At 43.6% G+C, this 17,088-nt stretch overlaps 1 protein-coding gene across 5 annotated transcripts; it reads left to right on the top strand.

Moving 5' to 3' along the window:
- Positions 1-1,558: 1,558 nt before the first annotated feature.
- On the top strand, positions 1,559-7,036 carry USP51 (ubiquitin specific peptidase 51). Of its 5 annotated transcripts, none has more exons than XM_054250781.2 (3): positions 1,559-1,630; positions 2,157-2,241; positions 2,420-7,036. In XM_054250781.2, exon 3 carries the CDS (start codon positions 2,469-2,471, stop codon positions 4,602-4,604), a length of 2,136 nt encoding a protein of 711 aa, XP_054106756.1. In that variant the 5' UTR covers positions 1,559-1,630; positions 2,157-2,241; positions 2,420-2,468; the 3' UTR covers positions 4,605-7,036. The 5 variants fall into 5 exon arrangements, with proteins under 5 accessions (XP_054106756.1, XP_035144500.1, XP_035144499.1 ...); XM_035288609.3 differs by having other exon boundaries at positions 2,040-2,241; XM_035288608.3 differs by having other exon boundaries at positions 1,559-1,935; positions 2,040-2,241.
- Positions 7,037-17,088: the final 10,052 nt, after the last annotated feature.

Below are 17,088 nucleotides of genomic sequence, written 5' to 3'. Positions count from 1 at the left end.
AATCTCCACAGCACATTCCTATGCATTTCCTGATGTGGACCTCAAGCAGGGACTCTGACTTGCTTTTGTGCCCAGTTCTGTTTGGCTGTGTATTCACAGTGCCTGGTGCAGCAGTAGGTGTTCTTTACACATCTGCTGAATCAATGAACCTGGGTAGGGCTGGCATTCTCATGATTCTGATTTTGCACAGGAGAAAGCGAAGGCTCAGAAGACAGAAGCGTTTATAAATTGTGCCCTGCCTCCCAGCCTGCATAAAGGGTGCAAGCCTGTCTCAGAGCAGCTGGGATCCAAGCCACAGGTGGCACAGCTAGCAAATGACTGACTCGGCATTTCCTTCTAGGTCTGCTAACCCAGAGAGGAGCAACTCTTCGGTTAGCTGTGGCTGAGAAAAAGCCTTTCCCTAGGGGACAAAAAACTCGTCTTCCTGTACAAGCCAGTCTATAATTTTAAAGCACTTTCCCTCCAGGTGCTTGTATGTGACTGAGATATGGTCGAATCTAAACCAAGTCACAAAGTCACTGATATATATTATGGGGAGGTTTCCACTAGATTCCATTGCCATGTTAAGAGAGCTGAATCCTAATAGTGATATTTTGAGGGGAGGTGTGTGACTGTCTCAGAGAGATTAAGTGTAGCATTAAACATTCTCTGTAATAATCCGTAATTTCCTTCGGATGGACAGCAAGGGCAACAAGCCTTGGAGATAGCTTTCTTGTGGATTGTTGCCTTAGATGTGAATCTGTCAAAGAAAAGGAAAAGTCTCCTGCTTATGAACTTGAGGACACAAACAGTTACATCTTGTCTAGGAGGGATCATCCTGTGAACTGAGCTATAACTTTGAGAGAGCTTTGAAAGAGAGGCATTCTCTTCTCTACTCTGCATCAGAAGTTTTTCTCTATGCTGATTTTTAGGTAGGGACTGAAAAACGAGGTGTGAAGTATAAAGCTTGCCATAAAGATCTTTTACTCGATGCATACTATGATTTAGTGTTTCCATTGGGTTAGGATTATTTCGTTTAAAAAAAAAATGGACACAACTAACGCTCAGAGAAGTTAAGTGTCTTATCCCAGGTCACACAGCCAGAACGTGCCTGGGCTCAGGTCTCTCTGAGCCTGAGCCCTTGCTTATGCTTCCTCCCCTGCACATTCTGGGACAGTAGATAGATAGATAGATAGATAGATAGATAGATAGACAGACAGATAGATAGATCTCCCCTTAACTCACAGAGACCAGAGTCTGACAGGATTCTGAGGGATTCCTGCCAGAGAGCTGCCATCTCTGGAAGCCCCCACCCCCACCCGGGTGAATCTTTTTGCTGTGGAGTGCGGGCCTGGAGCTAGGTGAGGCCTGAGCCTCCATTTCAGGGGCTTTCTGTAGAATCTGTTGCTGCTGTTGCCTTCAGTAGATTCTGTTTCAGGAAGAGGTTTGCCTGCCTGCGCGGGACAGCGGTGCCATTCATCACTGCAGGAGGGCAGAATCCGGGGCTGGGGGCCGCACGTCGAGAGGGGAGGGGCCAGGGGGCGGCCCCCTTGTGACCAGCCCTGAGGAGAGGTCAGGAGAGAAGGCTGGCTGAGGAGCGCCTGGACAGCAGCAGTTGCTGACGTTCTATATCACGCGCCTGGGGCTCAAGGTAACCCAGACCTTTAAACAAATCGCCGGGCTGGGGGCGTTGCGGGGCAGGAGTGGGAAAAGAGAGCGGGGATTTTGGGGGTTGCAGGAGGATGGTGGTGGTCATAGGGGTGGCAAATGCCTGAAAGAAGGGAGTAGTGATCCAAATTCTAGGATAAATCATAGGAATTTAAGTCTCAGAAGCAAGAAAAGGGGTGTGAGAGGACAGGCGCGAAAAGGCGTGAGAGGGCGCAAGAGCCGGGCGGACCGAAAGTGTGCTGAGGGGCAACGGCTTAGGGTGGAACACACCAGGCCACAGAAGTATAGGTAAGTTAGGAGCAGTGGGACACTGTCTTCCACTGAGTTCATTTTCCAAAGGTGCCTCCTTGCAGCCATTTTTGAGATAAAATGTTGACCCAAGTGTTTTTTAGGATACAGGGAAAGAACGTCAGAGGAAGCTGCACCAAAGCGAGGCTGCGCAGGGCGCAAAAAAGCAGTCAGAGGGTGGCGCCTTTTTTAAAGAAGTTTCCATCCTTTCCATCCTAAAGCTGAGACCGTTCCCCACCCCCACCGTCCGCTAGCCTTCTGTTCCCAGTCCCCTGGCCCCCGCATGATCTGATCGCCTTAAAGCAGGTAACCCTGGGTCTCCACATCAGTTCCAGGGGCCTCTCAGTTGAGTGGGTGGAGCCGGCAGCAGCCGCCGGGTGAGCTCAAGGGCCGATGGGAGGGGTCCTAGGGGCGCTAACTGCGCACCGCGGCCATGACGCTGGGCAGATCATTCACTGAAGTCTCTGTCTCGTTCCATCTACAGTCGCAGCTCGTTTCCAGACGCCTTGCTCCTCAGGTCGGGCAGTGATCCGATGGCCCAGGTTCGAGAAACTTCTTTGCCCTCCGGCTCTGGGGCTCGCTGGAGCTCGGGAGGTGGGGGAGGAGCCTCGCCTGAGGAGGCGGTTGAGAAGGCGGGGAAAATGGAGGAGGAGGCGGCGGGGGCGACGAAGGCGTCTTGGGGCCAGGAAGCTGAGGAGATGAAGCTGGAGCCATTACAGGAGCGTAAGCCTGCACCGGAGGAGAACTTGACGTGGAGCAGCAGCGGCGGCGACGAGAAGGTGCTCCCTTCTATCCCCCCTCGCTGTCACAGCAGCTCCTCGCCCGTTTGCCCGCGCCGCAAGCCCCGCCCTCGGCCCCAGCCCCGGGCCCGTTCCCGCTGCCTGCCCGGGCTCTCGGCCCCACCCCCGCCTCCGGCCCGGCCCCCGCTCCCGCCGCCACCCCCGCCCCCACCCGCACCGCGGCCCCGGGCCTGGCGTGGATCCCGGCGCAGAACCCGGCCTGGTTCCAGGCCTCAGACACGGAGAAGCTGCTCTGGTTACCTAGACGGCTCGAGGGATCCTGGCGGTTTAGGGGACTGGTTACTGGAGGTCGAGTTTGGGCAGGGTCCCACAGGCTGCTCTCATGTGGAGAGCTTTAAAGTAGGTAAGAACTGGCAGAAGAACCTGAGGTTGATCTATCAGCGTTTCGTTTGGAGTGGGACCCCAGAGACTAGGAAACGTAAAGCAAAGTCATGCATCTGTCATGTATGTAGTACCCATATGAACAGACTCCACTCTTGTCTCTCCTGTGTCTTTTTCGGCTGCTTCACTGAGAAACATATTCACAGACATGCCGAAACAAAACAGCACCACTTAGCTGTAGATCTTTATCATGGGGTTATATATTGCTTCATGTGTAAGGATTATGTATATGACAAAGACATAGAACAGATTGCCAAAGAAACAAAAGAAAAAATTTTGAGATTCTTAACTTCCACCTCAACAGACGTTTCTCATCAACAGTTTATGACATCAGGGATAGAAGACAAGCAAGCAATCTGTGAGACAAAGGAACAGGAACCAAAATTGGTGAAACCCAAAAAAAAGAGAAGAAAAAAGTCAGTCTATACTGTAGGCCTGAGAGGGCTAATCAATCTTGGGAACACTTGTTTTATGAATTGTATTGTCCAGGCACTTACCCATATTCCTCTACTGAAAGATTTTTTCCTCTCTGACAAGCACAAATGTATAATGACAAGCCCCAGCTTGTGTCTGGTCTGTGAAATGTCTTCGCTTTTTCATGCTATGTACTCTGGGAGCCGAACTCCTCACATTCCCTATAAGTTACTGCATCTGATATGGATTCATGCAGAACATTTAGCAGGGTACAGGCAGCAGGATGCCCATGAGTTCCTTATTGCTATATTAGATGTGTTACATAGACACAGCAAAGATGATAGTGGTGGGCAGGAGACCAATAACCCCAACTGCTGTAATTGCATCATAGACCAAATCTTTACAGGTGGCCTGCAGTCAGATGTCACATGTCAAACCTGCCATAGTGTTTCCACCACCATAGACCCATGCTGGGATATCAGTTTGGACTTGCCTGGCTCTTGTGCCACATTTGATTCCCAGAACCCGGAGAGGGCTGATAGCACAGTGAGCAGGGATGACCACATACCAGGAATCCCCTCACTTACAGACTGCCTACAGTGGTTTACAAGGCCAGAGCATCTAGGAAGCAGTGCCAAAATCAAATGCAATAGTTGCCAAAGCTACCAGGAGTCTACTAAACAGCTCACAATGAAAAAATTACCCATTGTGGCTTGTTTTCATCTCAAGCGGTTTGAACATGTAGGCAAACAGAGGCGAAAGATTAATACCTTTATCTCCTTTCCCTTGGAGCTTGATATGACTCCATTTTTGGCCTCTACTAAAGAGAGCAGAATGAAAGAAGGCCAGCCACCAACAGATTGTGTGCCCAATGAGAATAAGTATTCCTTGTTTGCAGTGATTAATCACCATGGAACTTTGGAAAGTGGCCACTATACCAGCTTTATCCGGCAACAAAAGGACCAGTGGTTCAGCTGTGATGATGCCATCATCACCAAGGCTACCATTGAGGACTTACTCTACAGTGAAGGGTATTTACTGTTCTATCACAAACAGGGCCTAGAGAAAGACTAGTTTTACCAGACCACTTACTGAAAAAAAAGTAAATGATTAGGCAAGTATTTGAAGTGACACACAAACCTACTTGGAATGGACAACGATAATAACACCTTTATGACAGGTAGTATCTTGATGTAAAGAACCTGTTTTAGCATGGCTCATGGGTATGTAGGAAGGAAAAAATGAATACTAACCAGTGACCTTTCAACCTTCAGAAATGAGGAGAGGGAGAAGAGGTTGAAAATGGTCTCATAAAGCATAATCAAATGAAAAGAATGCCTTAGGTGGGGAGAAAAGGAGTAGAGGTGTTCTGATGCTACTATATGTCATTTGTTTCTACAGAAATACCATGTGAAGTCAAAGTATTCCTTTATCAGCAAAAACTTCACAATTGGTGTTCCAGCTGTGGCTGGCCAGCCAAATAGTTTGAAAGAAAAATACTATTTTAAAATAAAATTTAAAAAGCTTTAAAAGAAAAACATTTAAAAAGGAAAAAAAATCATTTATAAAGTTTGAAAAAATTTTTAAATGTTGAAAAAATTTGAGTTGATATTTTTAAAAAATATTTTAAAAATTAAAAATAATTTTTTAATTTAAAGAAGTTTCAGAATTTTAAAAATTAAAAGCAAATGAAATTAAGAAATTCTTAAAGTTTAAAAATGTAAAATAGATTAAACAAGGAACAAGGTTAAAAATAAAAGTTTACCAAAAAATGAAAAAAATACTGTTAAAAATTAACGAGAAAAAAGGAACATCTTAAAACTTAAAAGTTTCAAATGAAGGAAAATAATATAAATAGATATGTCAAAATTAAAGCATAAAATATGCATATTTAAAAAGTTAACAAAATTATTACTGTAATGATTAAGAAATAAATTTTCAAAAATACAGAATGGAATGCAATTCAAATTTTAGAGAAAAGTTTTAAAGGAGGAAAGTTTAAAATAATTCGAGACAAAAAGACAAAATTTGTTTAAAGACAAAAATTGAAAAAAAGTAGGAAGAAAATGCTTGTGAAATAAGAACTTTACATAAGTTCAATTCAGGAGATTTAAATGAAAATTTAAAATATTTAATTAAAGATTCTAAAATATAAACTTAAAACAGTTACATAAAAATTGACAAATGAAAAAATGTAAAACAAGTAGAAAAATATTAAAATGAAAAGTTTAAAAGGTTCTATTTTTTTATTTAAGCATATTAAAATACAGACGGGTATGAAAGAAATAAATGGAGGAGACAGGAATAATAAGACGGGGTATGTCAGCATATATATTTTTGAGCTTTATGTTGATATATCAATATAATTTGCAAAAGGAAATAGACATTTTAATCATTATCTTACCATTATTTTGTGAGATGGCTGCAAGGCCTAAACACTAACCCACCTTCCCCTCTGAGATTCTTTTTTTTTGAGACAGAGTTTTGCTCTTGTTACCCAGGCTGGAGTGCAATGGTGCGATCTCGGCTCACCGCAACCTCCGCCTCCTGGGTTCAGGCAATTCTCCTGCCTCAGCCTCCTGAGTAGCTGGGATTACAGGCACACGCCACCATGCCCAGCTAATTTTTTGTATTTTTAGTAGAGACGGGGTTTCACCATGTTGACCAGCATGGTCTCGATCTCTTGACCTCGTGATCCACCCGCCTCGGCCTCCCAAAGTGCTGGGATTACAGGCTTGAGCCACCGCGCCCGGCCCCCCTCAGAGATTCTATGCCCCATCTCATATCCTGAAGGAAGTTAAATTACTTCCTAGGCATAATCAATTCATCTGAGAAAAATGAAAACATTAGGGACTTTCACATTTAGAACTGCATTATTCATACAAATTCTTAGCTTCTGAAAAGGGGTTCTTGATAATTTGGTGTCTTAGAGAAATTAGCTCACAGCTGTGAAGCTCTGGCTTTTGTATTTGAGCCCCATGGCCTGATTGAGGAAGTGGCAGGGACCCATATCTGAGGCCCTCCCTCCCACCCTCCTTTTTAGCCTTTAATTTCCGTAGTAGAGTTATGGGTTTGTGCTTGGAGTCCTTCTGCTCATTCGTTATTCCTTCTTTATTTCCTTTTTTCGTCACTCATGCCTAGTTTCCTGAACCCCTCACTTACCTGGCCTTACCTACATCTCTGAGCCCTAGCCTGTAGGGCTCCTTCTTTGACTATTTACCTGGTGGCTTTTACTCTTCCTTCAAGACCTGGCTCACAGATGACTTTTCTGGAGCCCTCCCTGAATGTTCTAGGAAGGTATAAATGGGAAAATTGTTCCTTCCTCCCCCTCTTTATTCCTCTCACTGTGCCTCCAAAGTACTTTGTCCATACCTCAGTGATAGTACTTATTCTACTGTGATTTTATTGTAGCTTTGTGATTGTCTGCCCCTCTGCACTGAGCGTCCTGAGAACAGGGGGCTAAGCCTTATTCATTTCTGTGTTAATAAATATTTGTTGAGTGTGAAGGTGAGTTCATTTATTTGCTCTATTCATTGTCGGTAATGTTTTCTCACCCCTTCATCCATCAGGCTGCCATTAAATGCCCAGCGCTATAATACAGTGTGATCAGTATTGTATTTTATCCCAAAGCAGGGTATGAATAGCACCTTAAGAAAGGTGCTCAGTGAGAAATAGCCAGGTGTGTGGAGGAAGGCCCAGCTACAATGCAGAGAAACAAGCACAGGCCTGGAAGTTGGCAGTCATGGAAGACTGGGTGGGGAGGAGGAGCAGCAGCTGAAGGTGAGGCTGAGCTCTCTGGTGTGTGTGGCCACACTGCCCCTCAGCAGCAGTGTCTCTCACAACTGTGTACCACACATCTCTAGAGTATACCACATTAGTTCACCTTCCCCATCAGACAGTAGTACCTCACCACTACACATTGTTCTAGATCACACTGCACATCATCACCCTGCTACAAGGGAGTGATGTCTGGTGACTGTTTATCGAAGAGCTGTAGTTTATTTTTCTGCTTAGCACCCTCATTTACCCACCATTCTTTGTGGTCCTATTGAGGCTGTTGATCACTTTTCCCTGCCTCTGTTACCCCTCCCCAGAGTGAGCACATCACTCAGCCTGGGCCAGATTAGAGTTCTGAATTCCCCCATCCCTCTACCAATACCCCTCCCACAAGAGCATTTCTTCTGAGGGTAGGCATAGGGTCCAAGTAGGGCCAATCAGAGTCTATTGCTAAATTGAATTTATATGGACACTGGAAGAAAAAATGTGTCTCCCTCCCAACCCCACCCCTAAACTGGAGTCATTATGCTAGTATGACCTGAATCTGGGACTCTGAGAGGTCAATATCTATAACACAAAGAGAAAACCATAAAGAACTGGAGATTGGGAGAAAGCCCAGGGAACGCCATTTGAACCTTGTGGATCCAGCTGTGCCAGAAGTGCCAAAGTTCCCAGCTCTCTGAGCCAGTAGAGTCCTTTGTTTTGCTCAAGCTAGTTTCAGTTGGGCATTCAGTCATTTGCAGCCAAGGGTCTTGAACATATTAACCAAGCTATATGATTAGTGGAGCATCAGTTCCTAAGACCACAAAGCATGAGAGAGAAAAGGGAGGGAGGAGTGACCTTAGATGAACTCTGTCATATAAAATTGAGAAACTATAGTGGGTGCCTGCACATCTTTAAGAAGCAAGTATCAGCTCAGCCACTGACCTGTGCTAGACATCAAACCTTACTCACAGCAATGATGTGCTTATTTCAAATAAAAGGGATAAAAAGTCAATGACATTATATGAGTACTGGTTTAAGTCAGGTACTGTGTTAACTGCTTTACCTTTATTATCTCACTGGGTCCTGTGTCCTCATAGTTCTAGGAGACAATCATTACTGAACATATTTCATAAACTGGAAAGTAAAATAGAAATAGAAAAGTCATTTGCTTAAGTTCACTCTACTGTTCTAAGCACTGAAGCCAGTATTCAAATGCAGGTCCCCAAAGCCCAGGCATGTCCCATCATAATCCAGTATAGATAATTCAAATATATATGTATATTTTTTGCTTTTCCTGATACTGCTATGGAAGACAGCATAAACCACCATGGTAGAGAAAGCAGCTTCTGACAAATCTGGATGCAGGTAACCTGCAAAGAGAGAGTAATCTATTGACTACATAAAGTTGCCCATGCTACAGGTGGATTTGTCTCTGTGGAAATGGCTGATTAAGACAGATCAGGCTAAATGAATTTGCTAAGGATAATCAGCATGGATGAGGCCAAAATATTATCCCCAATATAAGACATATCACCTCACTCAATGCTATATGCTAGGCTGAGCACCAAAACCTGACTATAAGGTCTCAACTCATTGCTGTCTTTAAAACCATTAGCTCTTTAGTCACACAAGACTTCTTTTTTAACGTCAACACCATACCCATCACTTTGAGTGTCACTTTTATTACCCCTCTCCCTTAGATCCTCCCCAAATGCCCACAATACCAGCTCCTCCAACAAGCCCAGGGAGGGACTTACCTATTGGGACCTTACCCAGGTAGTCCAATATTGATTTGCAATGTCCAGCTTCTGTTGCTTCTGAACTGCTTTCAGTTCCTTTACCTTGATTCTCCTCCAAACACACAGTAGTGGCTATTCCAGACCAGGGCCGGACCTCTGTGTTTATAAATCCCACAAGCCTACCACAGTTTATGGTAGGTACTTAACATGCTGGCTGAATGAAAATATGAATGAATAAATGAAGAAATTCCATTCTACACCCTAAGCGTCAGCTTCAGCAGGTGACTTCATGTCCTATTTTTCTAAAATCAAAACTGTCTAAGAATGCCTGATTTACCCACATCTACATACTTACGTTTCCATCCATCGTCCATGCATTCACTGTCATTTCAAAGGAAAAGGAATGCTGCTTCTTTTCTGAAGCTGCACCCACTATCTTCTTTCTTCTAATCCATTCCTAACAGCCAGAGGGCCTTACTCCTACACACTTTCCTCTATTCCACTAACAGCCATATTTTCGCTAGACAGATAAAATTCAGCAACTAGACATGCTAGATTTTCTATAATAGTTTCTTAAAAATTTTGTTACATCATCACTATAAGAGATTTTTTTAAAAGTCTCCCAAATCCCAGTACTTCTCCCGAGTATATATTATCCCCAGAAGAAACCCAAGAGTCTGTTTTAAAATCCTGATTTGCGTGTTATGTTTAAAAAAGAAAAATACATAACCTTTGCTCCCCTTCCTTTCACTGCCAAAATCTTTGACATGTGTTTTTTTCATACATCGTCTTCACTTATCTCCTACTCCATCTTTAGTTCCCTGAATTCTGGTTTCTGCTTGCACTACTCTGTTGAAACTGCCTTTGCTAAGTTAAAATGACTTATTTGTTTCAAAATTCCGTATCTTACTACTTTTTGCCATTTATTAAAGAGATACATGACATTTGTAGATAACAGAACAAAAGACAGAATATTTGAAATTAAAGCTTTTCTCAAAAAATCCAGATCATAATGTTGCCATGTTGGCTTCCATTTAGGAGCAGTTTCCTCTTCCCTTATACTAGGAGGGTATGCCAAATCTGAGAAAGGGACGGTGGCTATAGGTGGAGCATGTGAAGTTGAGGAAGGGATTGCATGGAAAATCAAATTTAAAATACTGTATCATGTTTTAAATGTATCAGAGAAGTTGGTCTCTAAGGACAGGTGTACAAAATCCTTTCTGCATGCAAACGAGGCCTTATTCAGAATCTAACCATGCCCTAAATTATCTGTTTTTAGAAGAGTCTCCTTGAAGACACACCTGTTTTCTATATGCAGAATTATCATTTGAACCCTCTTTCTCACAACCCTTTAATAGAGAATTAAACTTGTCTATCTACTTCTTTATGATGAGGTACCTGTGGTGAGAACTATGTAGGCAGAAGATGACTGAGGCAACAGAAAGACTTGAGCTGAAATCACGTCATACACTTGCCGTTTACTAACAGGCAACACTGGGCCAGTAACAGAATCTTGTGCATAGCCCTCCCAGAATTGTAGAGGAGACTAAAACTAACCATCTTTTTAAGGCATTTAATAGATAGCAAAATGCTTGCTATATACACATGGTTGAAGCTAAAAAGGAAAAATAGTCATACTTCTTGCCCCACTAGTGTCCAAATACTCTCTTTGACTCACACATGTCCATAGTAGATTACAAGTGCTGGCTCTCAGGAAACACATTTTCCAGCACATTAAAGGGGGTTGTTACCTAAGCAGACTTCTGCTGTAAATCCTCCACAAGCAGGGCTCTCCTGACCTCACTGAGTTGTTCTCCTCCTGTGCTACAGGCACCCCAATGGGGTGTGTCTTACTGTTGGCTATACTTGATAAAAAATATGAGACTCAGAGAATTTGAATATCATTTCAAAAATTAAGAGTTATTAAGACAGAGAGCTGGGTCTTAAAAACACTGGATCTTAACCACCAGGCTATGCTGTATCCACAGAAGCTGAATCTGCCTTGGTCTAGACCAACCTCTAAGGGTGTATCCTCCACCCTGGTTTTACTCTCCCATATACGGAGGTAAAGTGCTGCCTCCTCCAGAAAGCCTTCTCATATCTCAAATCAAGAGAGAAGGGACACACAAGCAGAGCAGCACTACCAAGTCAGGATCCACAGATTATAAAAGGGGTCATGTCACTCAGGTTACACTGCAGCCACAGCATCTAAAGTGTTTTTCCTTCCCTGGGGAGGGGCATTTTCTCAGCCACAGCTAACCGAAGAGTTGCTCCTCTCTGGGTTAGCAGACCTAGAAGGAAATGCCGAGTCAGTCATTTGCTAGCTGTGCCACCTGTGGCTTGGATCCCAGCTGCTCTGAGACAGGCTTGCACCCTTTATGCAGGCTGGGAGGCAGGGCACAATTTATAAACGCTTCTGTCTTCTGAGCCTTCGCTTTCTCCTGTGCAAAATCAGAATCATGAGAATGCCAGCCCTACCCAGGTTCATTGATTCAGCAGATGTGTAAAGAACACCTACTGCTGCACCAGGCACTGTGAATACACAGCCAAACAGAACTGGGCACAAAAGCAAGTCAGAGTCCCTGCTTGAGGTCCACATCAGGAAATGCATAGGAATGTGCTGTGGAGATTAATTTTAGTTAACAAAGGCCTAAAAACCACTTGTAATCAACAACTTAACATTTGGGATTGTTACAGTGCTTCAAAAAAGTTTCAGAAAACAGTTGTTATTGAGCTAGACGCGCCTTTAAGTCAGCCCACACGCTATTGTGACCAAACAAAAGATTTCTTCATTGACAATTTTCCTGTAGGAAAACCTCAGAACAGCGTGATGGGTCACTTCTGTCAACATGAAAATGAATGCATCTGCATGGTTTAGGCCTTTCTGGAGTTCACCGGTTCCTCCAAAATGAAGCTGCATCTAACCTTCTGGTGGACTTAACACAACAGACTGCTAGACGCCACTCCCAGAGTTCCCAGTCCAGTGGGTTGGGTGAGGCCCAACAATTTAGATTTCTAATGCTGTACCAGCTGATGCGAATGCTGCTGCTATGGAGAAGGCACTTTGAGAAGCACTGCTGTGGGATAATGTGCAAAGAAGCCCAGGTCAAGGCACCTCTGACCTTGGTAGCAGGAGCCATGTTTGATGGAGCTGGTTTCCCAGGACTGTGTTATGAAGGCGTCTCTTAAAGATTGTAGCTGCGGCAGGTGTGTGGGTCTCTCTCTCTCTCTCTCTCTCTCTCTCTCTCTCTCGCTGTGTGTGTGTGTGTGTGTGTGTGGTGTGTGTGTGTGTGCGTGTGTGTGCGTGTGTCTTTGGAGGGGTCCTTTGGGAGTGGGGTGGTGTATGAAAGAGCAGGATTGGGAAAAAGCCTGCCTCTGAGCTGCTCTCCTGGTGGCTCACTCAGTACCTTGAAAACTGGCATCCTGAAGCCTCACACAGCCTTCTTTCTCCCAACCTGGGCCTCTTTCCCTCAATGACCTCGCTTCTCAGAAGCCAGCATCCCAAAGGGCAGACTTGCAGCCATTACCTGCCCCTGCCTGGGGACGGTGCCGTGGACTGGGTTCCAGTCCTTTGGGACCACATTTGTCTGCCCAGCCTCCTGTCCCCGCCCCCTCACTGGTTGGATCCCCTCTTCTGTTCCTTTTCTTCCTGTGCCCCAGCTCATAGCCGGTCTGCCTCCGGCCTTCTGAAGCAACAGCCTCAGACACCACTGGAGGGTGCCCTCTCCTGCCCACAGATCCATGGTGACTCCCTGTGGTCTCTTGGTTAAAATGTAGACTGCCCAGCTTACTCCAACTCCCCCCACCCCGAGTAGGTCCAACCTCAGCTTCACTTTCTTTTTGAGGCTCCAGCACTTCAACCACAGAAGCCTCTGTACTGCCTGTGCACATGAGATTACACATGTGAAAACATCGACCTGTCAGCCCATTGCCTTCCCTTTGCCCTTGGACGCTCATTTCAAAACATCCCCTAGAGTAGGTGTTTTAGTTGGGGTTCTCCATGGGGACAGAACTAATAGCATATATGTATCCTACATACACACACACACACACACACACACACACACACACACACGCACATTTCTCTTTATGAAAAGGAGTTTATCAGGGAGAATTATCTCCTATGATCACAAGGCAAAATCCCATCATAGGCTGTCTGCAAGCTTGGGAAGAAAGCAGCCAGTAGTGACTCGTCTAAGTCCAGAAGCCTCAAGCATAGGGAAGCCAACAGTGTAGCCATCAGTCTGTGTCCCAAGGCCCGAGAGCCTCCTGCAAACCACTGGTGTTAGTCCCATACGCCAAAGGCCAAAGAACCTGGAGTCTGATGTCCAAGGGCAGGAGGAACAGAAGGAAGCATCCAGCACGGGAGAAGGATGAAAGCCAGAAGACTCGGTACACCAGCTTGCCCCACCTACTTCCATCTGCCTTGCCTTACCCGTGCTGGGAGCCGCTTGGATGGTACCCACCCACATTGAGGATGGGTCTTCATCTCCCAGTCCACGGACTCAAACGTCAATCTCCCCCGGCAACACCTTCACAGACGCACCCAGAAACAATAGTTTATCAGTTATCTAGGCATCCTTCAATTCAATCCAGTCAAGTTGACACCTACCATTAACCATCACAGTAGGGATCCCATCACAATAGGGATCCTCAGGCTTTTGGTGCCTTGGATCCCTTTGGTATCCTGGTACAGCCTGTGCATCCCCTAAGACAACAATATTTTTTAACGTAAATATATATAACTAAATACACGGGATTATAAAAAATGTATTGTATGGAGATGCCATCTTGTATTTTTAGAAAGACATTGTGATATGAAGAAATGTGTTTTTTAAATAAACCTTAAATAACTATCACAAGGTGGGTATAATAACTACCATAGTTTCAAAATAGTGCTGGGCATAAGTGATACTTTGAGAAATGTGAAAGAAGTGTAATGTGATACCAAAATTTTTACTGGTGACACAGTCACATGTAGTACTCGTATCAGTGAAGTTCCATGCCCAGGCTCATCGTTTTAAGACATGATCACTTTAAGTTAGAGGTGGGTGAAAATAAAGACACAGTTCTTTTCCCCACACGCATGCGCAGACCTCTGAATTCCAAGCTCTGACTAGGCTTGCACCTGAGCACTTTGCCTGCTTAGTGGGCCAAAGAATTACAGACCATTTATTAAGTGCATATTCTGTGCTCTTTTCTCTTTTTTCCCCACAAATCTTTGGAATTCTCCATTTTTAAAGACAGAGTGATACAAAAACAAATCGCATTATTTCAAAATCATAAATGTATTAACTCTTAAAACTGACAAAATTAAAGGAATACATAGAAGACCCACAATCATAGTTGGATATTTTAACACTGCTCTTCCAAGAATTCATGAAACAAAAGGCCATAAGTCAATAAAGATGTAGAAAATTAAACAACACTAGGAACCAAGTTGTGGTAACTGATAGTTACAGAATACACCACCGATGAAAGAAAATGCGGTGTTCCTTCAGTATCTTCCGAGGACTGGTTCCAGGACTCCCGTGAATAGCAAGATCCTCGGATGCTCAGGTCTCTTATATAAAATGATATAGTATTTGCATATCACCTATGCACATACTCCCGTGTACTTTAAATCATCTCTAGACGACTTACCATACGTAATACGATGCAAATGCTGTGTGAGTACGGTTATGCCGTATTTTTTAATTTGTATGATTACTTTTTCTTATGTATTGCCGTTTTTATTTTCACGTTGTGTTTAAAAAGATTTTCAGTTGTCAGTTGGTTGTATCCACGGATGTGTAACCTGCAGATATAGAGGGCTGACTGTACACATCTTTTGAAATGTGCTTAGTATTCGGTAAGATGCAAGAATTGGGAAACTTTTCTTAGAGAAAAAAAAATAGTAAATATTTTAGGCTTTGTAAACTACTCAACTTTGATGTTTTAGTATAAAAGCATCCATAAATAATATACAAATAAATTAGTGTGACTGTATTCAAGCAAACAAACAAACAGAAAACCCTTAATTGACAATAACGAGCTGCCAGCCCACAGGGCATGCTTAGTCAACCCTAAGAGGCGCTATATTCTGGGACCATAAAACAAATCTTAACTAATTCCAAAGGAAGAAAAATCAGACAGAGTACATCCCGTGCTCACAACCGATTAGAAGTCAGTAACATTCAGATACATAGAAATGTCTCAATCATATGATACTTAAAAATCAGATTTCTTTCTTTCTTTTTTTTTGAGACGGAGTTTCGCTCTTGTTACCCAGGCTGGAGTGCAATGGCGCGATCTCGGCTCACCGCAGCCTCCGCCTCCTGGGTTCAGGCAATTCTCCTGCCTCAGCCTCCTGAGTAGCTGGGATTACAGGCACGCGCCACCGTGCCCAGCTAACTTTTTGTATTTTTAGTAGAGACGGGGTTTCACCATGTTGACCAGGATGAAAAATCAGATTTCTAAATAACCCATGAGAAGAAAGAGCCAAACCTGACATAGATAAAAGACCAATAAAAGACCCAGTTGTTCTTTTATTATCAGAAAAAAACAATGTCCCTCACGAACTGAGATCCAGAAATTCTCAATAAAATATTACCAAATTGAATCAAGGAAGCTATAAAAGGGTATTGTGTAAGAATGAAGTGACAGTCATTAAAAAATACAAGGCTAGTTCAACATTCAGGAGTGAATCCAATTCATGACATCAACAGAACAAAGTGATCATCTCAACAGGTTCAGAAAAAAGGTATTTTTCAAAATTTAATCTACATTCGTAACGAAAAATTAACAAAAGTATTGTAAAACTAGAAATGAAAGGATAAAAGCAGTTTATAAGATATATGATTTGCAAATGTTTTCTCCCAGTCTTTGGTTGTCTTCTCATTCTCTTTATACTATCTTTCAAAGAATAGAAACGTTAAATTTTAATTTTTAACTTTTACGGGTACATAATAGCTGTGTATATTTTGGGGGTACAAGAAATATTTTGATATGGGCATGCGATGTGTAACAATCACATCAGGGCAAATGGGATATCCATCAGCTCTAACATTGATCATTCATTTGTGTTACAAACATTCCAGTTATACTCTTTCAGTTCTTTTTAAATGTACGATGAATTCTTATTGACTGTCATCACCCTGTTGTGGTATCAAATACCAGATCTGGGCCGGGCACGGTCACTCACGCCTGTATGCCCAGCACTTTGGGAGGCCAAGGTGGACGGATCACTTGAGGCCAGGAGCTTGAGACCAGCCTGGCCAACATGGCGAAACCTCGTCTCTATTAAAAATACAAAAATTAGCCAGGCGTGTTGGCGCAGGCCTGTAATTCCAGCTACTCGGGAGGCTGAGGCATGAGAATCTCCTGAGCCCAGCAGGCGGAAGTTGCACTGGGGGCTGAGATGGCGACACTGCATTCCAGCCTGGGTGATGGAGTGAGACTCAGTCTCAAAAATATAAATAAACAAGTAAACCCAAAATACCACATCTTATTCTTCCTACCTAACTATATATTTGTACTCAATAACGATCTCCACTTCCCCTAGCCCCAACCTTTCCTAGCCTCTGGTTACCATCATTTTACTTCACTTAGCATAGTGCCTTGCAGTCCCATCCATGTTTTTGCAAAGGAGAGGAACTCATTGTTTTTAATGGCAGAATGGTACTCCACTGTGCATAAGTACCACATTTACTTTATCAATTTGTCTCTTGATAGACACTTGGGTTGCTTCCAAATCTTGGCTATTGTGAATAGAGCTGTAATAAAGATGGAAGTGCAGATATCGCTTCAATATAGTGATTTTCTTTCTTTTGGATATATATAGCTAGCAGTGGGATTGCTGGGTCATATGATAGTTCTAATTTTAGTTGTTCAAGGGACCTCCAACTGTTCTCCATGGTGGCTGTATTAATTCACATTCCCACCAGCAGTGCTCAAGGGTTCCCTTTTCTCCACGCCCTCGAAAGCATTCCTTATGGCCTACCTTTTGAATAAAAGCCATTTTATCTGGGGTGGGATGATGTCGCATTGCAGTTTTGATTTGCCTCTCTCTGACAGCC

This window comes from Callithrix jacchus, chromosome X, assembly GCF_049354715.1.
Source record: "Callithrix jacchus isolate 240 chromosome X, calJac240_pri, whole genome shotgun sequence".
Classification (NCBI taxonomy): domain Eukaryota; kingdom Metazoa; phylum Chordata; class Mammalia; order Primates; family Cebidae; genus Callithrix; species Callithrix jacchus.
Note: the sequence above shows the minus strand (reverse complement) of the source record. Positions and strands in the feature narration are given on the sequence as shown.

Coding starts and splice junctions, on each gene's coding strand:
- USP51 (XM_017968766.4), top strand. CDS start 2,469: ATGGCCCAGGTTCGAGAAACTTCTTTGCCCTCCGGCTCTGGGGCTCGC.